This window comes from Gouania willdenowi, chromosome 8 (genome assembly GCF_900634775.1).
Source record: "Gouania willdenowi chromosome 8, fGouWil2.1, whole genome shotgun sequence".
In the NCBI taxonomy this organism is placed as follows: Eukaryota; Metazoa; Chordata; class Actinopteri; order Blenniiformes; family Gobiesocidae; genus Gouania; species Gouania willdenowi.
In genome coordinates, this window is record NC_041051.1 from 30,473,587 (window position 1) to 30,496,829 (window position 23,243).

The 23,243-nt window shown below is 37.2% G+C and overlaps 1 protein-coding gene across 1 annotated transcript; it reads left to right on the forward strand.

The window, feature by feature from the left end:
- Positions 1–449: 449 nt before the first annotated feature.
- Positions 450–21,454, forward strand: fam83fa (family with sequence similarity 83 member Fa). Its single transcript, XM_028454255.1, has 5 exons — positions 450–1,426; positions 14,884–15,051; positions 16,976–17,097; positions 18,689–19,470; positions 20,989–21,454. The coding sequence occupies exons 1-5, from the start codon at positions 953–955 to the stop codon at positions 21,036–21,038; spliced, it is 1,596 nt and encodes a 531-aa protein (XP_028310056.1). The 5' UTR covers positions 450–952; the 3' UTR covers positions 21,039–21,454.
- The last annotated feature ends 1,789 nt before the right edge of the window (positions 21,455–23,243 follow it).

Below are 23,243 nucleotides of genomic sequence, written 5' to 3' on the forward strand. Positions count from 1 at the left end.
GGTAATTTTGTGTATTTATTGAATGTTTTTGGAATTGTTTTGTATATTTTTGTGGTCGTTTTGTATACGTTTCTGTCCCTGTGCATTTTTTGAGTTATTTTGTGCATTTACTTTAGGGGCCAAACAAATTAGACCGAGGGCAGCATGTGGTCCCTGGGACGCCAGTTGCCCATGTTTGGTCTACGACAATTTTAGAAACTCCTGGGCTCTAAAATGTCAAATTGTGTCCCCCCCTTACCTGCGCTCTCTCTCCCTCCCTGTTGGCCCCGTTCCCTGCACTGACCTGTTCGCTGTCTGTTCGCCCCGCCCCTTTAAAAAAAAAAAAAAAAAACCGTTTCAGTTTTCTTGTTTTTTTTGTTGTCATTTTGCATATTTTTCTGTTATTTTGTGTTGTTTTGCTGCTGTTTTGTATATGTTTTTGGTCATTTTGTATTTTTTTTTTCCATGTTTTTGAAGTCATTTTGTGTTTTTTTTATTTATTTTTTTTTATGTGTTTTTGGAGTCATTTTGTGTATTTAATTTTGTGTTTTTGCTGTTTTGCATATTATTTTATATCTCTTTACCTGTTGGCCACGCCCCTGCACTTACCTGCTGTCTCTCCTTGTCTGTTCGCCCTGCCCCCTTTTTTAAAAAATGTTTTTGGTTTTCTTGTGTATTTTTGTTGTCATTTTGCATATTTATCTGTTATTCTGTGTAGTTTTGCTGCTGTTTTGTATATGTTTTTGGTAATTTTGTGTATTTTTAAAATGTTTTTGGAGATATTTTGTTTACTTCTTTTGTCATTTTGCATATTTTTCGGTCATTGTGTATTATTGCACTTTTGCATATTCTACAATTACCTGGTCCCTCCCTACCTGTTGGCCCCGCCCCCTGCGCTTACCTGCTGCGTGTCTACCTGTCCCATCATGTGAGCGCAGTGCGAGCTGCGGGGAGGCCGCAGCAGGACTTTGACATGGCGGAGTCTCAGTTGTTATGTATGGACGACGACCACGTCAATGAGAAAGTCCCGGAGTCCAGGCCTGAGTTCTACTACAGCGAGGAGCAGCGGGCCGCCCTGGAGAAGCTGCTGCGCGGCGGGGACGGAGCCTTTAAGATGCGGCTGAAGGAGGACAACATCAAAGACTTTCTGTGCGCGCGCGAGGTCAAAATGCTCCGGAAGTCCGTGATGGAGTACGACACGGACAGCGACGGGGAGTCCGCCGACCAGGAGAAGTCCAAGGGCTCCTCCAACGCAGACTCCGGGGTCCACTCCACCTACTGGCCCCAGATGTCCGACACCGAGGTGCCCGCCCTGGACATCGGCTGGCCCGGCAGCAGCGGCGTGTATAAGGGGGTGACCCGGGTGTCCGTGTACACACACCCGCCCAAAGAGTCCGGGCCACACATCAAGGAGGTGGTGAGGAGACTGATCCAGGACTCTCACCTGGTAAACCACATTTAATTATTATTACACTGAGTCATCTTAGAGATCCTTCATTAGGATCCACGTGAACAATAAACAGAGGTGTAAAGACTGATATTCTGTTACTTTACTGAAACTGTACTCAAGTACAAGTAAGTCATACATAAAATACTCTAGTAAAAGTAAAAAGTAGCTCAATTAAATAGTACTCAAAGTTTATTTTTTGGTAATAAATCTTGGTACGGGCCCCTTGCATACAGTAAACAACTCATGTATAAACTTAAAAAGGAAGAGACCAAATCTTGCACAATTGGAGCTTAATTTATTTTCCACAAAGGAATCTGTATTAAATAAAAGGTTAGTCAAAATGTACGATTATTGTTTTTTGTTTTAATCAAATATCAACATTGAATTAAATTCAAAATAAAATAAAAAAATCTTAGCTTCTAAATAGATACATTTATGAACTCCAAAGCTGAGAAAATAACCGGCATTCAATGCTGTTTTGGTGCTGTACATTACATTTAATCTGATTGGTCTGCAATGATGTGATACATTTGATTGTTGTCAGGTTATTTAATTTCATTGTAGTTTCACAATGTCTATCATTTAAAAAAATGAAAAAGAATAATTTACTCATTAACGGTTTGTGTAGAAAAATAATAAATGACTTATTTTTAAGTATAATTACTGATTCAGAAACATACTCAAAAAGTACAAGTACACATAAAACTAACTCAATTACAGTAACGTAAGTACTTTTAATCTGTTACTTTTACTTCTGGCAATAAACTGATAAATAGAAATAAAAAAAGAACATAACAGCTTTGCAAGTCCAACCAAAACCTGTAAATAAACCAGTGTTTTTCAACCTTGGGGTAGGGACCCCATGTGGGGTCACTTGGAATTTAAATGGAGTCACCTGAAATGTATAGTAATTGATAAAAACAATCATTACCAATTAGAAATGTTTTTTTTTCAATTGTTCTTTTTCAATTTTAAACCACAATCTTGACCAACTGTATTCTATACTTCACTTTGTCAAATATACATCCAGTTATCAATATTATTATAAATAATAATATTTGATGTCAGCTTTTCCTATCATTGTGAACATAAACTGGTTTTAGACCATTGTGAGACAGGTTAGCATTACCCCCTGTGATGTTGCAACAATAACCCTGCTTTGATCGCTAATCGCTTTGATGTGTCATTCTTTGGTTATTTTGTTTTATAACCAAATCAAAATAACAAATAAACGGTGTGGTTATTTTGTTTTACTGACTTAAAACCTAAACATACTTACAGAAAAATAAAAATAAAAAAACCAGAAAGTTAGATCTTGTTCTGTTTGTCTGATTATTGGATAATTAAGAGAAACTAGGATGAGAGCTTCATGTTTTAATCTCACCACACAGAGGGGACCCACAGACGGGTCAAGGAAAAGGAGCAACACAATAGGTCCCATTACTGGTGAACTGAAACGTTATTAATAAATAAATGAATCAAAACAAAAAATGGATGTTACGTAAAACATGCACGTGATATGTGATTAAAGGAACCAAAGGTTGTGTAATGAATCTACTGGTGCCCCTCGTTTCTTGTGATCAACTTCCGTGTGTTGATGGCTGCCGTTAGTGGCTAGTGGTATTAAAATCATGGAAGTTTTAAAATCTATTGTTCCTCACACCAACCTCACAGACGATAGTCAGTCACCAGTTTATCTGGATACTATTTGGACCATAACATCGTTCGGTAAAGTTGGCAGATCTTCACTGATTCAGACTTCCAGCATCAATAGCCCTTTAACAAAATGTCAGCGACACTCAAATTACACTTTTTTTTAACCGTTGGTGTGAGGTGGTCAACATGCGACGAGATCATTTTATCAACACCCCCCCCCGTCTGTGGGTCCCCTCTGTGTGGTGAGATTAAAACATGAAGCTCTCATCCAGAGTTTTTTCTGCAAATATCTAAATATCAAACAAAATAAATATAATAAAACAGGAAAACGCTGCATTTCTGGATTTTGACTTTTCTGTGTTTATGTTTAGGTTTTAAGTCAGTAAAACAAAGTAACCACATTGTTTAGTTGTTCTTTTGATTTGGTTTTAAAACGGAATAACCAATGAATGAAGGGTACACGGATTTACAGGGATTGTGAATAAATGAAACCATAACACATTATTCAAAAAGAAGACAAAAATAACTTCAACAAAGAAAAGGTTCAAATTAAGTTAAAAAAAAATTGTCTGTCAATCAAAAAAAAAGAGGGAGTTTTTTTTCTTCAAACTGTGGCTAAATGCTTGTTCATGTGGATCTTGTTGGGTTCTTTCTTTCTTGCTATGGACTTAGTATTTTGTTAAGCGCACTGAGATGACTTTGTTGTAATTTGCGCTATAAATAAAGCTGAGTTGAGTTGAATTAAAACCTGAAAATGTGATAATAATGTGACTGTACATGAGGCGGTAATGTGCACGTGTGGTATGTAAGGCCATGAGAGGAAACAGATCTTTGGTTTGTGTTTGAACCTGAAACAGCGTTATCAGCGACACGGTTCTGTTGTCACATGGGGAACGCTGTGCTACAGGAAACCATGTGACCCAGAGACTGACAGAAGCCTCCCTGGGGAGGAAAGCCATCACTGTCTCTGTGTCTCCATCAGTCACTCACAGCTTTAATGAAAGCTCTGAACAGAGGGAAACCTGAGCAGGTGGGCAGGAACGTTAGCTTCATTTCTTCATCTTCAACTGCCGAGGAAGTCAAGATTAGATGTAAAGGTTAAAGAGTTCGCCCGACAGCACTTTGCTCTTTCTGCAAGAGTCGACCTGAAATTACAACGCTTCTGGCTGTCATTGTTGAGTTAAAGCATGAAGTGACGTTGGGGGACCTTTCAGTTTTACTTCAGCTTTTGATCACCATTTACGTTGTGAAGAAGAATTGCACAACAGAAGAAGAACCAACCTAAAGTCTCAAAGGTTTGGGACTATTTCACTTTTGACCACTAGCAAGGGCAACACTCCTCCTGGCCATTTTGTAATGCAGGTTCGATTTACGATTTTTCAGCACTTTTACTTTTCTTTTCCACTCTGTTATCATCAACCGTATCCATGTAAACACGAGAACAACTTTTTAAGAAGGCAATGAAGTACATAAGGTATTAGAACAGGAACCATTGAGTTGTACCTCAAAGCGTACCACTTTACACTTACCACAAAAAGGTAACGGAGTGGAAATATCATTCAACCCAATGTTAAACCAAAATAATATATTATATATATATATAGTGTAAGATTTGATTTCCGTCCATTTGCTAGACACTCGTTTTATGGGAAAATAAAATCATGGAATTGTTTTATATTGTCCCCAAAACATGTTGGCGTGGGTTTAGTCCCCATCATATATCTAGGTAACGTTCAGCGTTCTGTGAAATTTTTTTGTCATGTTTACAGGGAAAAATAGCGTGTAAAATTGTGATGTTGTCTTAAAACATATATAATAATGCATTGGATTTTATATAGTGCTTTATTATTGACACTTAACGCGCTTTACACAATTAAAACATTATTCTTTCACTCCACATTTAGTGGTCGTAAGCTACTAGTGTAGCCACAGCTGCCCTGGGGCAGACTGATGAAGCGAGGCTGCCTCTGACTACCTCCAACACTCACTCACACATGTGAGGGTTTATTCTGTGTCATATTGGTTTTACGGTTTTACTCGTTTTCTGGAATTCACTTCCTGAAATGTTGAGCTTCTTCTTGCTTTTGACTCCAACATTTGTTGGTTGCTGGTGCTATGTTTTGTTTACATGCTCTGATCAGAGCACAAAGTTATACATACTAGGGATGTAACGATTAATCGTAAGGCAGTTAAAAATCGATTCATAGGTATCACGGTTGATATCAATTTTCTGAAAATTGAATCCACAAGTGTAGGCGGTGGGCGGAGTCTGCTAATACTTTCTTTCTGGCCGCCATCTACTCTTAAATATGTTAATAAATGATTCATTACTCCTTTAGCACCGAAAGAATATTTGTAATATTACTTGAATATCTGTAAAAGTCACGTTTTTCTATTAGCTCTGTCTGCTAGCATAGCTTCTCTTCTTCACTGCAAGATATCTGCATGCCAACCGACCACTGGGTTACCAGCGCCCTCTGCTGGTCCAAACAAATATGATGTAAATCAGGGCAATCACGGTTTTTTTTTTTTTTTTAAAGTCCAATTGTTAAGGCACAAAATACATTTTCAGTTGCACTTTTAAAAGAAAAAGAACTATTATGCAGTTTTGCATTGTTTATTATAGAACCAGAATTTAAATTAATAGGCTTCATTTTCATTTGTATTATTCCTTTATTTATTTCATTCAAGATTTATTTTTAGTTAAATTGCATTGTTTTGAATAGTTTATCAAGGAATTCTTTTGACAATGAAAAATAAAAGGAAAATAGTACCGTATTTTCTACATTTTTCTACAGTCCCATTTTGTAAAATAAATCGTGAGAGAATCGTATCGTGAACCCAGTATCGCGAATCGTATCGGGAGTTGAGTGAATCGTTACATCCCTAATACATACACAAAGCGACAATGAAAATACACAAAATGACTCCAAGAAACATACAAAATGATGACAACAATTACACAAAATGGCTTGAAAAACATTCAAAACAACTGCAGAAAAAAAACACACACAAAACGACTAAAAACATGCAAAACCACAGCAAATATACCCAAACCGATTCCTAAAACATACAAAATGACAGCAAAAATACTTAAAATGAGTCTTAACAACATGATCAACACCACCTGAAGAGACTAATTTGAACTTTTCTGTACTTCTAAACACTCTAAATATACAACAAAATGCATTTAAGGGCTAAAAAAGTGGATTTAGCATGATATGTCCCATTTAAACAAACCAAATGACAACAACAATACACTACATTTTATGTTTACATGCTCTGATCAGGATCAGGATGTCAAATCATCAGACGATGAAATAAGTTGTTTTTGGAGAGATCTGCAGAGTAAGCCCAATCGCTCTGGCTTCCTTCCAACAGTGCTTCTTTTATTTGAGCGCTGCAGGCAGAAAACTGATTGACAGCACGGTTACTTAATCCTTCTGTTCAGCTCAGTCAAAAGACCATTTTAAATTACTACTTCAGTGGTGAATTCTCTCTTTGCACTGCAGGATTATTAATGATAAGCAGAAATATTTCACTATATTCATCAGCAGCAGATTGTAACAGTTATAAATATTACGTTTTAATCAGCAAATTGTTGATTAAAGAGGGTTTTTTTTTTATTGCTTTTCAGTTTTGTTTTCTTCCCTTTTGAATGCATTAACGGGTCAATGTTTAAGTGTTCCTCATGTATTCAAACTGATTGGCACAGAACTCAGTGTGACACAGATCTACTGATGACACAAACACTGTGGTTCAGGTGACCCGGATCCGAGTCCTGTTTGTGTCGGTAATTGTGAGAACTGGTCCATTATAAATGTGTTGAAAAAACACTTGATACAAACACAAAGTCAAAATGTATATCAATTAACAAAATGTGTTAAAAATACAATGGGGAACAGCCACGTTCAGCCACATGCGACACAAAGTCATTGATTCCAATGCAGTGTTTACAATAGGCCGCACCTGATTTTTCTGATTATATTATTTGTATAAATTAGGCACGTTAATGGTGTGAGGGCACAAGAAAAAAAACCCCGAAACGACAACAAATATACACAAAATGATCAAAAAATCATACAAAAAGGTTCAACATGGCAGACACAACATACTAAATGACAAAAAACAAAATTGCTCTCCCCAAAACATTTAAACAAAGATACTCAAAATGTCCAAAAACATACAATTTGACAACAAAAATACTAAAAAATTTGTCTTAATAAAATACAATATGACAAAAAAACACGCAAAATGACAAAAAACTAAACAAAACGACAGCAATAAAAGACAAAATAACTCTTAACAACGCACAAAAGAACCAAACCCACACAGAAAATGACCAAAAACCAACAAAACACAAGAGAAATACACAAAATGACCAAAACCATACAATACGACAGCAAAAATACTCTAACGGAGTCTTAACAACATACAAAACACACAGAAAATGACCAAAAACATACTAAAATGACAACAAAAATACACAAAATGACTCTTAACAACATGCAAAATGCCTCAAAAACACACATAATGACCATAAACAAACAAAACGACAACAAAAATACACACAATCACCAAAAACATACAAAACCGCAAAATGCACAAAACGACCAAAAACCGAAGAAATAACAACAAAAATACACAAAATGACTAAAAGTTTCCCATCTCTTTACACTTAGTTTTAAACTCATTCCAGTTTTAGAGCTCCGATTCTTCCCAGATCAATTTCATGATTAATGAACCAGAATAATCCAAGTAATTTTTAAACAGCCTGGTGTAGATTACTGTGAGGGACGCGTTCTCGTTCCCAAAGACCTTTCTGTGTGGAGTTTGCATGTTCTCGCCATCCATAAACATGACATACTAGGTCGTTGTTTAGACTTTAAAAAAAAAAAATCAAGCTTTCTTAATCCAGGATTAAAAAACTGCAACAATTTAGTTAATAATCTTGTCTAAATCTTACACAATATCAATAACAAAGTTTTTAAAGCACTTAATAGGAACCAGTTTTACCAGACTGAAAACCAGGTCTGAAACCAGTCTGAACACAGTTTGAAAGATGCTAGTTTTTATTATTAATTCAAACACATGTTTTTAGTCTGATTAAACTTGTCCAATGTAAGGACTGGAAGCTTCCACTCGTTTATTTTTTTATTCATAAATAAATAATGATAAAGTGCCAAAACGTGTCGTCCATGAAACAGGAAGTGAGCTGAAAGCATTTAATAATATAAACGGGAGCGCCGTGTACAAGTCAAAGCTTGCCGCGTCCAAGTTATTAAAGACGCACTTTTTAAATGTCAGCTTCACATCCTGACATGTAAAGATTTAACCTCAGGGCCCCTCCCCCCTCCCCTTTTCTGATTGGCTGTCCTCTCAGGTGCAGGTGAGCAGACGTTTTGGCTGCACTGGGGCAGACGGAGGTGAAATCAGCGAGTGTAGAGCGCACTTTGACACGGTTCCAGGCCTCGTTCGTGTGTTTTACACCAGCTCTGAAGTTTTTACTAGAAACTGGAGTAGATCATTTGCTCTGTGGGAGATTCAGAATCCTGAAAGTTCAGCTGGTGATTCAATCTAAACCTGAGGACAATTCATGTCTCAGATTCATTCATTTGATTGTTTCCGTTTCATCTTCTTTCCCTTCTCAGATGTCATTACACGCCAATAAATGCCCCGAAATGGTGCCAAACATGCTTCATATAGTTTAAAAAAAGTGTTTTTATTACTTTATCGCAGTAATTACCAAAAAATTCATTGTAAAGGACAACTGTCATTGAAAGTACACTGCATTTAAAATAATAATAATAATTAAATAAGTCACACATGCCACCTGCATACAAAAGAAATAAAAAGGTGAAAAGAAAAAGTTTAAAAATGCTTAACAGCAAATGGGGGATAAATAAAGAGGGTAAGCGCCTTTTTGTCGCACATCTTTTGATGCAATTATGTAATTCTACTTTTATTCATTTTTTGCAAGTCATCTCAAATTTGAAATGTTTGTTTTTTCAGCATCTAAAATTTGCTTTATCAAATATTTTTTTTGGGTGAGATTTGTTGTTTCCATGTCGTTACCTGCTTCATGGCTATAACACACAAAACATTATAGAGTAGGATATATATAGTATATGTGTATATTATTATATATTATGTGTTGTAAATGTCATACTAACATACTCCTCATACTAAGTCTGACTCAAAATGAGTATGTAGTGCGTTCACATTAGGTAGTATGAAAACATTGAGTATGCGAGAATAACCAGATGCATACTATATAGCGACATTTTTTTTTAAGTATGCATGGTGGGCACACTAGTCATACTCAACCATCCCATGATGCATTGCAAGCCAAATGTAAAATGGTCCTGGGACCAGCTTCAAGCTAAAAATCGAACATTATTTTTCAAAATAAAAACATTTATTTTTGTCTTCCATTAGTTTAACGGTTTTATAAATAGGGCTCTTGTTTTGAAGTAAACAGGAAGTTTAGTCAGTAGCACAATGCAGGGTTTCTTCAAAATGTCGGCATGAATTTTGTTTCCGTGAGTTTTATGGATCAAATGAGCACATGTTGATGTTCTACTTGGTCACTTTCAAAGGTAGAGAATACACAGAGGTATTCATCCTCAGTGTGATTCAGGTTTTTGTCGTTGTAGGTTCCAAATGCATCTTGGGAAATTGGAAGTGTATGATTAGGATGTTCACCATCCTAATCATACACTGTCTACTGTATATAGTAGACAGTATATACTCATTGAGTTTGTGTTGCATTGTATGGAGTGTGCCATTTTAAGCACTAGTCAATAGTTGTTTTTTTTTTTTTTTTTTACAGAAAGTTCACTAACTACACAAAAACTTTCAAAATAAAAGCTACGGGCTTGGGCTAAAAACTCCACTTATTTCACTTCCGATATGATGCCAATATTGTAGCCTTGCGAATCATACATACTTTTATTACATATTTTGTAGCGTGGAATGTTAGAAAAGGCTTGATCAAGTTACTCAGAAAACAATAGTCAGCAACAGTAGGTATAAGAAAAACTGACCCATTTATTATTAACCAATTGCTTACATACATTTTAACCTTCACTAAAGTTCTGCAGTTTTCTGCAATTGAATAATATAAATAAAAAAATGAATTATAAGACCAGCACAAACGTTGAGGTGCATTACCACCGCCTACTTTGTTGGAGTTTGAACCACTGTCGCTTATAGATAGAAGTGCTTTAGCGGAAAATTTTATCGGAGAGCTTGTATCGGTGATTTTAGATGCAGTCCGATAAAATCCGATATTCGTTTTCTGGCTGATATCGAACCGATATCAATATCGGATCGGAACACCTCAAGAGATTACTTCTTCTGATTGGCTGATTTACCATAAAGCCACACCCCCACACCACAAAGTTATCCAACGATTGGATGAAATTAGTTCAAAAATGAATTAAAAAAGCTTTTATATTTAGTCCGATTAATCAGATCAGTTGTAATAAATCAACGCCGGTCTGTTTTGTGGTTAATTTTCCATGTCGATCTGATTAATGTAACTTAACGTTACATTAGTCAGGCTTGGCCGGCTCTTTTCACCTGTTTTTATAACAACGTTAGTGTTTTTATGCTAAAAACGTGACTTGGCATCACTATTCTTACTAATTAGCATTATTTTCCTTCATTCCAAACTGGAATAGTAACACCTTTTTGAATCTGGGCTCTAATGAGCACCTATGAGCCTATAAAAGTGTTTTGTTGCATTTTTTGGATCTTCACCTGCTTGTTAAAAGGAGGATTTGGTCTCATGTACTATCATGAATCACAAACTGGCTTGTCTGAAGCAGGATCAAGTCAACGCCTGAAATTCAAAGGTGCAATAAAAAAACAAAAGCTTGTGATCGAGATAATTACACTCCAAGATATATATAAGAAAAAAAACAGTGTGGATGTGAAGGCTTTACATTGTAAACAACTGCCATTTCATAAAGGGAAACTCAGTGCACACACATAGAACCGCTGATCTCTGCTTATGAAACAAGTTTGTCAGAAATGATCCGTTTGTGAAGGTCTAACCTGTGTCTGAGTCACAGTGTGAGCTTTCATTCGCACGACTGATGGTGTTACAGAAAGCCCGAGGCCGAGGGCGTGCCAGGGATCTTTACGAGTCTTACGGTTGCAAAGTTGCTCCTGCCAAAAAACCCATCAGAGTAAACCCGTGTGCACTGATCATTGCCAACGTGACTCTGAGGTGTTTTTTCCTCCAAAAGGACAAAAAAGAAATGACTGGTTGTGACGATGAAAGTCTCTATGTGAAGCAATTGGTTTGAAAAGGCTCAGGATTGGGAGGTGGGAGGTGTTTGATGTGTAACCGCTAGATTCAGCGACGAAAAGGCCCAACCCGTAGACATCTTTAGAGTTGTTCTCTTTCTATTTTTGGACTCTGACAGCAACACAATCATCTATTCTATTCAATTCAATTCAACTTTATTTGTATCGCGCAAATTACAACAAAGTCATCTCAAAGCGCTTATCAAAATATAAAATTCATAATAAGAAAAAGAAAACCCAACAAGATCCACATGAACAAGCATTTAGTGACAGTGGGAAGAAACAACTTCCTTTTAACAGGAAGAAATCTCCGTTAGAACCAGGTTCAGAGGTGGCAGCCATCTGCGTCCACTGGTTGGGGTTAGTGGACAGAACAGGATAGAGAGATAGAACATCAGTGTCTCAGACTAGCTGAGCCGTGAACCACAGATCAGGAACTGCCGTCATCAGCTTCACGACACCTGAAACAGAGCAGAGAGAGAAGGACGAGGAGAAGACACTGACTGCAGAAAAACATGATACATTATTATCAAGTCAGCCTGTCTTGGCCTTGGACCTCACTCCCAGTGACCTAGTCAGCACTTATTATAAAGGTGATGAATCTCTTTCCGTTTATTGGTAAGATAACAGCGACTACAAAGTCTGTAAATGTGACCGTTTATATAAGAGTCCATGTCCGCTCTAGTGGTTATGTTATGTTATGATTCAGTCCTGTATATGCGGACTGTAAATCATAACCAGCTACATCACAATTTGAATCTCTTCCCGTTTATATGAAATCTAACAGCGACTCCAAGGACTCTAAAATGCGACCGTTTACAGACAAGCCCATGTCAGGTCTAGCCGTTAAGTTAATGCTGTTATACAGTATACGCTTCAGCACATAAGTAGGTTTTGAGTTTAGCCTTAAAGGTGGATCTAGAGGTGTAAAGAGTACTGATATCTCCTGCTCAAGTAGAAGTACTGTTACTTGATTGAAATTGAAAGTAAGTCATCCATAAAATAGTACAAGTAAAAAGTAGCTGAATTAAATAGTACACAAAGTAAAAGTTACTAGTTACTTTCACCCCCCACGTTTATTTTTGGTCATAAATCTTGCCACGGTTCCCTTGCATACATACTTCATTTATTTTCCACAAAGGCATCTGTATAACATAAAATGCTTGTCAAAAATAACACCAATAAATTCAATTAGCTAGTATAGCTAGTATAGCTACATTTATTACCTCTAAAACAGTGCCATGTCAAATGTGCCATGATGTGGGGTAACAACATAATGGGTAGAAACCACAACCTGAACAGTAGAAAGTGGTAAAATAACCTCCATTAAATGCTGTTGTGGTTCGGTGCATTAAGTTTAATCTGATTGGTCAGATTTGATATGATGCATTTGATTGTTGTCTGGGTTATTACTGGGTAATTTGCTCAGTAACTCTTGGGTGTCGAAATGTAACAAATGACTTTACTTCTTTTAAAACGTACTTAAGTAAAAGTGAAATTACTGATTTAAAAATATACTCAAAAAAGTACCCATAAAAGCAACTCAATTACAGTAACGTGTGTACTTGTACTCCATTACTTTAAGCTCTAAAGTCATCCATTAATTACACCTACACTACTATAGTAAAACAAAATGTGGACAAAGTGCCTATACTTGAATGTTGGTCCCTTTTTTAGCTTTCGTCCTCCCCTGAAGTGATTATAGAATAAGACTGTTGAAAGCTGCTTACAAACCAACAGTTCTTGGCACTTTAAAGGTTACCTGTAGTGAATTGTAATTACAAACTCTATCAAAAGATGGCATGTAATACTAAAGGTTTAGTCCACTTATTTTCCCCGTAGAGCAGCCAGGAGTAAAAGAAAACAACAACTTTTTTTGTGAGAACCAGTGGCCTCCATTTATGCCTCAAGTTGTAGACGTGGTGGCTCCACTGGCTGTGTTCAAAATCACACCTTAACACACTACACACTCGATGAGTATATACTGTCTACTAGGGCTGGGTAATTGTGCCTAAAAAAAATCTCTGATTTTTTTTTTAAAGAAAAATTTGAGATTCGATTCGATTTTCGATTTATTTATTTTTTCCCAATGCACTTAAAAATGACTGCAGACATCAGATATATTGTCAGAAGTGCAACTTTATTGCTGTGATTGTCCTCAATAGTTAAAATGCATAGAACAATCCCAAAATAAGCTTTTATGCAAAAGTGCAACAGCATCTTCACAGTAGCTTAAATATTCTGATTAAGAAATCAGATAACTACATATTTTATAACATATAACATTACAATTAAAAAAATGATAAACTTTTTTGTTAGCATCTTAGCATAGTGCAAATAAAAAAAGTAAACATGCCTGTGGCACAAATATAGCCTATTCAAAGGGTAAACAAATGTAAACAAAGAGAGGGCTGGCTCACATCGTGGACGGAATGCAAAAAAGTCCAAAAAAAACTGTGGTGGAAAAAAAATAAAATAAATTAAACTCAAATTTGCAAAAAAATAAAATATTTTTATCTACAAATTTGATAAGTAGATTAGATATTTTTTTTCCCCAGCGCTACTGACTACTACAGTATGATTAGGATAATGAGCGTTCCCACTGAAGTATACTTTCCAAGATGCATTTGGAACTTACAACAACAAAAACCTGAAGCACACTGAGGCTAAAGTGACCAAGTAGAATATCAACATGTGCTCATTTAATCCATAAAACTCGTGTAGACACATTTCATTCTGACATTTTGGAGATTTACGGAGACCCTCAATTGTGCTACTGACAAAACGTCCTGTCAACTTCAAAACAAAAGTCCTATTTACAAAAACGTAAAAAAAAAAATAATGGAAGAAAAGAAGAGATGCTTTTATTTTGAAAAGGGGATGTTTGATTTTTAGTCTGAAGCCAGTCCCAGGACCATTTTACATCCCACTCGCAATGCATCATGGGATGGTTGAGTATGACGAGTGTACTGGTATACATCCGGGTATTTCTCCCATACTCAATCTTTTCATACTATCTAATGTGAACACACTATATACTGATTTTCATGTCAGAGTTAATGAGTAGTATCTGCACTTTTGGTCTTCAGCAATCAGTCACCTTTTTGTCTGGTCAAACATTTTATTACACCTGCTTTTTTTTATGAAAGAATGAATGAGCTTTGATCGTGACAGAGGATTTTATTCTTCTGGTTTTTAATTTTCATCTCGTCTGCTTCAGTTTCTTAAGTTTCTTTCTTACTTAATGTCATGTCGGATCTCACCCTATGGAAATATGGCGAGAAGTGCCTGGAGCTTATTGTCCGTCCAATAGTAGAGCTTGCTATTCTAACTCTCCATTTTTAATGAATAAAATGGGGATCAGCGCTTTTGATTGAAGCTGATTGGCGGCTGATGGCTTCATCCAATCAGACACAAGCTCTGTAAACTGCGCTGATAAAGCGTTGCTAACTAGTGGCCGTGCTTTCTTGTTCTCCTCTCAGACCATCGCCATCGTGATGGACCTCCTCACGGACCTGCTGATCCTTCAGGACCTGCTGGATGCTGCGTCTCGCCGCGGCGTGGCCGTCTACTTAGTGCTCGAGGCCAAAGGCGTCCCACACTTCCTGGACATGTGCTCGCGGCTGCAGGTCACCGCCATGCATCTGAGGGTGAGCTAACATTGCATTTTTTAAAAGTAGATTTAAAAAAAACAACAGACTAATTTAGCTCCTCCTTCCAAACAAACATCGTTGTTTATATTGAAAATATATCTCCTTCCCCTGGGGGCGTCCAGTCTGTCTCCAGCTGCAAAAGTAATAATAATACAAAAACTAAATAGGGAGAAAAATCTAAGACAGACTTCAAGGAAATAAATTTTTCAGAAAAGTACTTTGAAGATGTTTTTAAAGCCGGGCTACTGCTATCCGTTATTCGTGAATGGATCGGGCTGAAATTTGGTTGGTATAATCTATGGATGTGTACGCATCGACGCTCGGAGCCGAAAAAAGGAAGAAAAAAGGAAAGAAAAAAAAAAGAAAGTCGATTTCTCATTTATTTGCAAGTCAAATATTAAGACAGTTGGTGGTACTTAAATATTAGCATATACTAATATATAAATGGGGCTCATTACCTTGTACGTGTCACGGAGGTGCCAGGGGTTCCAGTTCTTCAAATGACTACTCCTCCGTTAGTTCTGGTTAGATCAGAATGTAGTTTGGTATGAATACTCTATGAATGAATATGATGAGACGCTCTGAGCCCTTTTTTCCCCCATTTCCGTTAATTTCCAAATTTATGGGAACATAGTTGTGTGATATATCGTTTCAAAGGTCATTCAATGTAGAGTACGATTATGCCTCACCCAATTTCATTAGGAGCTCAAGGGGCCCGGGGGGCCACTCCCCTTTTTCGGCAATTTCCATTAAAGTCGTTTTCTCATTTATTTGAGTCAAATATTGCGACTGTTGGTGGTACCAAATCATTGACACATACCGATATATGAATGCGGCCCATTACTCCGTATGTGCCACGGGGGCGCCAGGGGACCCCATTTTTTAAATGACTACTCCTCCGTTAATGCTCGTTGAATCGGACTGTAATTTGACCTGGATATTTTTTTTTACTCTGTGGAATCGAGTCATTTGACTGAATTCTCGGGAACGTGGGACGTGCTATTTGGCTCGGAGATGTTCCGCAGGCCTGGCCATAGTTCATTCAAACTTGTGTTTTTTAAGTTGAGGTTTTGTTCATTTAAACTGTTATCTCTCCTCATGTTTTCGACTGTCAGCTTAACATACTGTTCAAAGAGAAGACAACATGAATCTCGCTGGAACAATTACATGGAAGTCAAGTGAAACTTCAAAGGAACCATCAAAGGCGATCAGCAGAACTCCGCTGACAAAAACTGGCAGTTGACAGTCGAAACATGTCGAGAGATGAAAAAAAATCCCAAAAAACCTTGTCTGAATAAACAAAACCTCAACTTAACATACTGTTCAAAAAGAAAACAGAATGAACGAGTATTTTTACAGTGAGTACAACGATGAGTGTGGTTGAAACATTACTGAAATAAAGAGGTCAGCACTCAAAAATGTCCTTATTCTTACACTTGCAAATAAAAACCAAACCAACATGATTTCCCTGAAAGATTGACTCTCTGCTAAAGTTGCAGTGTGATGTAACATTGTGTTGCTCCTCCTCCTCCTGCAGCCTCACAAAGCTGCTCCTTATGTCCAGGTGAAGCCCAGCAGCGGCTTTTTCCTCTGCACCGTCATTTTATCTGTCTGTGAACTCTCCTCTGTTGTTACTGTTACTCTATTAGTGTTACTGTTGCTCTGTGTGGGTCCAAAGCCTGAAACCTGAGCCTGTGCAGCCTCCTCCCACTTTGTCCACTCAGGGTTTAACTCGTCTCTGCGTCTCTTCCCTTTAAATCAACACGTCGGTGAAAGCTTTGGAGTTTCACTCGTGGAACAGTTGACCTTAAGTGTGATCCATTAATTAGGCCCCTCCCTGTTTGATTGCATGTGTTCACACTCACCTGTGTGATGCTAAGATGCTTGGGCTGTGTAAACACGCGTGTGTGTTTCTTTGCAGAACCTTCGTGTGCGGATGGTAAAGGGCGCAGGTTTGGCTCTGTCTTTTGGAAAACTGCCCGGGTCCCTGTGCTCCAAATACATGCTGGTGGATGGAGAGAAGGTGATGTTCGGCTCCTACAGGTGAAAAGAAAAAAAAAAAAAAAAAAAAAAATCAGTTTGGCGATATTTCACCACGTGATTATTGAATTGATCCAAAAAAAAAGTCCAAATTGTTTTTTAAATCATGTTTTTAATGGAAAAACCATTTAATTGCGCTAACATAAGCATAATTAATAAAGTATTCATAGCACGTAAACAGCGGGTCACTAGGTGTCAGTGAACGCACCATTAGACCTTGTTAAACTACCTCACAATCAATGACTTTTATTTTCCTAAAACTTACTGGGCACTTTTATAGATGTAGTTACTTTTTTTTTAATAATTTAAGAACTCAACAGAATCAGAATCTGTTGTAGAAACAAAAGTTAAACTTTTTTGAAAAGTGTAATTATACAGTTTGATAAACATACCACTTGTTTTTGATATTACTACTTGAATTACAGTAAGTTATCATTTACTTGTTCTCGCAAGTTACATTTTTTTTTTTAAGAAATAGTATTTCATACCATTTTGTACTTCCAAAGGCTAATATTGTAAAAAAGCTTTATGGCAATATATCGCAATGTTTATCGTATTGTTTAGTACTGACATTTATCATGATATATCGTAATGTGCATTGCAATGTACATCCCTATTATTCACAAAGGTGCTGATGTTAACAAGTTTATACCTCGTAACACGAGGCATGGGGGCCAATTCCAGCTCATTAGAGCATTCAAATTGGCCCCCAGGATGAAGTAAAAATAGAAAAAGCACTTTAAACGCTCCACATGTGACTTATGGATTACTCGAGGAATTGCTTCATTCACGCAACTCCACGACTGCATGAAACCATAACACGCTCACTTGAAACAATTGCATCGCACATGTAGCCCTCGATCTAAGTTTGTGTGGACAAAATGACAGAGAATTACACAAAAGGACAACAAAACAATAACATAAAAACAAAGACTGCCTAAAATGTCAAAAGAAATATACAACTTTATTCCAAAAACACGATAGACAAACACACAAAAAATAACAGAAAAGCATACAAAATTACTTATCACACACAAAACAACCACACAATGAGAAAAACACTAAACAAAAACACAAAACAAATGTTCAACGAACACAAAATGACAGCAAAATAGACAAAATGACTCCAAAAACATACAAAACGACAGCAAAAATACATAAAATGACTAACAATATACAATATGGCAAAAGACACACACCAAATCACCAAGAAAACCCAAAATGCCAACAAAAATACACAAAATGACTCAAAAAACACAAAACAGAAAAACACACTAAACAAAAAAAACAAATACTCTCCAAAAACTTGCTAAACGACCACAAAAACACACAAACCTCTTGTTTCCTCTCTTAATGCTCGGATTGGTCATTATTCTAAATGCTGACATTAATGTTGATCATGTGACCCCATTTTTTATCAAAGTGTTCTATGTCTGATGTGTTATTTCCTGTGCTCACTTAAGCATGTGTGACCTTTTCTTGCTCAATGAAGAGTCTTCCGTGCACACACTTCAGACATGCTCGTGCGTTCTCTGAACTCCACTATCGTCCGTATGTTGACTTCCTGTTTGTTTCCTCTGTGTTCCTTCTGCAGCTTCACCTGGTGTTCATCTCGGATCGACAGGAACACCATCGCGGTCATGTCGGGCCACATCGTCGACTTCTTCGACAACGACTTTCGGGAGTTGTACGCCGTATCGGAGCAGGTCGATCTTTACCGGGAGTTCAACATCACCAAGCCGCCACCTCAGACGCCTATCAAGAAGCCCAAGGTGGCCCACATCTCCCACCTGCCCGTCTCCATGTCCCGCTTCCAGGTCTCCATTGGAGATTCCAAGCCAATGGACCTGAAGGTACCGGCGCACAAGTACCACAACCCCAAGTACTCGCTGGTTTTTGGGAACAGCACGGGCCTGACGGGTTCCCTGCAGGACCTGTCCACCCTGAAGGGTACGACGGTGAATGGGTTAAGCCTGAAGAACGGAGTCCTTCCCACCAGCAAAGAAAAAGGAGACCAGCTTCCTGTTAAGGTTCCAGATTCTCCCACAAAGGAGGCGGACGAGGACTCAAAGGATGTGAATAAGAAGAACGCGTTGACGGGAGTGACGCTGAAAAAACGCAGCTCCTTCAGGCACTTCCTGAAAGGCCGAGGGAATCCAATCACAGAGACAATAGAGGAGGGCGTGGTCACTCCTCAGAGGCCCCCTCCCCCGCACAAAGCTCCAGAAGCCAATGGCAACGTCGCGGGAGGCGAATTGGAGGACTCGTTTGAGAATAACGACAAATCAGAAGCGGCCAAATCCAAAACGAAGAAGCCATCGAAGTTCCTCCAGCGGAGCGTTTCTCTGCTGACCATCAACACCGGAGACGAAGAAGGTAAAGAAGTAGCGCATAACACATATTTAGCTTTAGTTCACTGATAAAATAACATCTAATCACTGGAGTTGTGTATCTCATACCAATATTATGGAGCCAACAACTGGCTAACTCTGACTTAGTGTCGTTTTTGGCTCAGAGACGCAAAGGACATTTTTTGCGGGTTTTTCTCCTGTTGTTATAGAAACAATTTATTTTACACTCCGCCATTGTTCAGAAACTGTAGACCAACGCAACAATGTTGCCAAAATTGCGACTCTATAAAATAGTTCTAAAATGCCCTTGTAATGTGTTTTTTTATGAAAAGGTGCATTAAACACATTATTTGTTATATACATTTCCACTACAGGTACGCTTTAAGGGTATAGTACAACAGGAGGAAAAATATATCACTGTCTGGGTTTTCCCCTCGAATTTATTGATATGTTATTTTGGCCATATGTACAGTAGACAATGGAATCAGTTTCCTCTTGGGTTGAATCCAATGCTTCTACTTCAATGAATGATTGATGTTTTCTATATATTAATGCTATAGTAATCTAATAATGTTCAAGATGTGGGATGTAAACAAATATGTCAATCCTGCTCATATTTTGATATATTACTTAAATTTGGATATGTTATAACTTTGTGAATTAAAGGTGTTTAAACACAGTTTCTGGTAATATATAGTAATTACGATCAAACCTGAGATACGGACGTTCAATAGTGGATTCTGTTTTTATTGCTCGATTCCGTGATTTTGTTAATGTTGAAATTATTGGGCCCTAGTAAACCTATTTCTGATTGACTGTTTACTAATGCTTGACTACAGAGGTCCAATGTCCTCTCAGAACACTTTGAATACATTCAATCAAAGGTTAATGAAGATTTTTGACCAATTGACACCATAAAAAATGATAAAACGACATCAAAAGCACACAAAATGACCAAAAACATTCAATATGACAACACAAATACTCAAAATGACCAAGAAAACCCAAAATACCAACAAAAATGACAAAAAAATACACAAAAAAATAGACTCCAAAGACGTGCTAAACAACAACAAAAATACCTAAACCTGTTGTTTTTTCCAGTGTTGATGCTCAGATTGGTCATTATTCTAAATGCTGACATTAGTGTTGATCATGTGACCCCGTCTTTCAAACTGTTCTATGTCTGATGTGTTACGTCTTGTTCTCACTTAAACATGTGACCTTTTCATGTTCAATGAATAGTTTTTCGTGCACACACTTCAAACTGTAACGTATGTGTGCATTCTCTAAACTCCATCATCGTCCCCACGTTGACTTCCTCTCCAAAAGGCATGTACATACTGCAGCTTTAATGACAAAACAAGGACTTTGAAACACAAAATGATTCTGGCTATAGGTGGACTCTGCACTTGCACAGGGCACAGTGAGCCACTAGAAGGCTCCAAACTGAGTCCTCGGCCTTGAGTGTAAAAAAATAAATGCTGTGGCTTGTGTTTTTGCTCTGAACATTTATATGTGTTGCTTCTTTTCTTTCCTGCAGGACTTAAAAACCGTCGGCGACATTCAAAGAAGAACTGCATCCAGTCTTGAGACTACGCTTTTAGGTACAAATTACCCCCGACGGCGATGAGACATTTATTTTGTAAGGAACAAGATGAATTTGGACAACAGGGGACGTGTGGATTCTTAAAGTCCTGCAGAGATCCTCAGTGATGAAGCCACGGGTGTTTCCTTTAGCTTTTTCCTCTACTCTATTAAATTATTGGCCAGCGTCTGTCTGTGTTTCATCCACGTGGAATCGCCCTGTGCCATCAGAGCATCCCTGTTGCCACGGTAACAGGGAAAGTGAGAAGCTGCACTCAAAGTGTCGCCTTTCAAGGACTCTTGGTATGAGAGCAGGTGTTGCAGCAGAGTGGTGAATAATGGATGAGAACCTGCAATCGCTCGTTAGCTTTGTTAAAGTGAATCCTTGTAACAGAGACAGGAAATGGAAACTTGAGTCGTTAAAAGCCTACGTCACAGTGGGTTTTTTTTTTTAGAGATAAAAGAATTCTGAATTTTGTAGCAAAAAATGAATAAAAAGAAGCAGAAATATGTAGTTTGTGGTGTTTGATTTAAACTCTGACCATTTCTTTTTTTAAACTGAGTATTAGAAAGTTTGCATTTTGTGTATTTTTTGGTTTTTTAGAGTAATTTTGTGCATTTTTCTGTTACTTTTGAGTATATTAGTAGTCATAATTTTGTGTAGTTTTTGTTGAGTTTGTGTATGTGTATATTTGTAGCCATCTTTTTTATTTTTTTATTTTTAATAGTTATATGTATTTTTTGTGGTCGTTTCATGTGTTTTTCTGTTGTTTGTTTTATTCTTATAATTCTTTTTGTTTTTTCTTATAAATTTGTGCATTTTTATTTTCTCAGAATTTGTTGTGTAATTTTATCATTTCGTGTACTTTTGTGTGTATTTGTAGTCGTCTTGATTATGTGTGTTTTCTCTGTCATTTTGTGTATTTGTGTTTGTTTGAAGAGCTTGCGTATGATGTATATATTTGTAGCTGTTTTTTTTAAATAGTTATATGTACTAGTGCAGTGCTCGTAGGAAGTACAGTATGTCTTGCTATAGAAAAGTGGGAGGTTAAGTAGCTTTTTCATGGATGGTTTACATGGGAGATTTAATCCTCTTTAATTCAGAATAAAAGTTGAATCCTCTTTAAACTGACATTGTAAACACTTAATTCCTAATGCAAATTTAATTCTGAATTAAACACACATGCACACACTCATGCGGACAACTGTGCCGCGTTACAAAGGCTCAATCCACAGTGATGATGTCATCAGTTTTAAACTTTCATAAAATTGTCCGCTCCCAGTGAACAATTTTATGAAATATTTTATTAACGGTATCATTGCAGTCCAAACAAATCCATCGTTGCACACCTTTGAACAGAGTAGCAGCCATGTTGAAAGTCTCAGGTCAATCTGAGCCTGATTTGCAGAGATATTTGAGGAACATACACACACACACAGATATTCCTTGCATTATTTATAGATGGAGTTTTGTTGTTTTGTGTGTTTTTGGAATAATTTGTGTATTTTTGTTATATTTGTTAGTTTTTTGCTTATATATTTGTGCATTTTTCTTATTTTTTTTTTTTTTTTGAGTAATTTTGTGCATCTACTTTGGTGGATGCTAAAACTTTGAACGAGGGTCACGGGGGTCTGCCGGTGCCTATCTCCTGCCCCCCTTGAAATCTTGAAATCCTTTTTTGAAAGATTTTTTTCATCAAATATATAAATATTTTTCTGCAACAAGCAGAGAAAGAAAATTAAAAACTATCTTCCATTTCGTTGCGTTTTGCTTAGTTTTTTGTGTTTGTGGTTATTGATTCTCTGGATCAGTAAGTCCACATACTGTAGCTAAATATTGGTATTATATCGGTTTGGTATAAAGTGGTATCGGTGCATCACTAGTATCCATTCCTTCTTCAAATAAGTAGATTTTTTTTTCTCACCACAATTCAGAAGCTCTGCTTTAAAAATTTCAAGCAGTTTATTTTAAAATAATCCCAAACTTGAAAAATGTATTATAAAATATAATTCTAGGTGTAGCTTTCCCACAGTATCAAAGGTGTTTCACATTTTAGAATCACTTTTCTTTCCTTTTTTTAATTTGGGCTTTATTTTGCTGACTTTTTCACATCTTTTCAGCAGTTTTTAATGTATTTTGGGACCAACAGGAAACGTAAAGTTACACAATCCCAATGACTGTCACTCAGTGTCAATAGGAAAACCACCGCA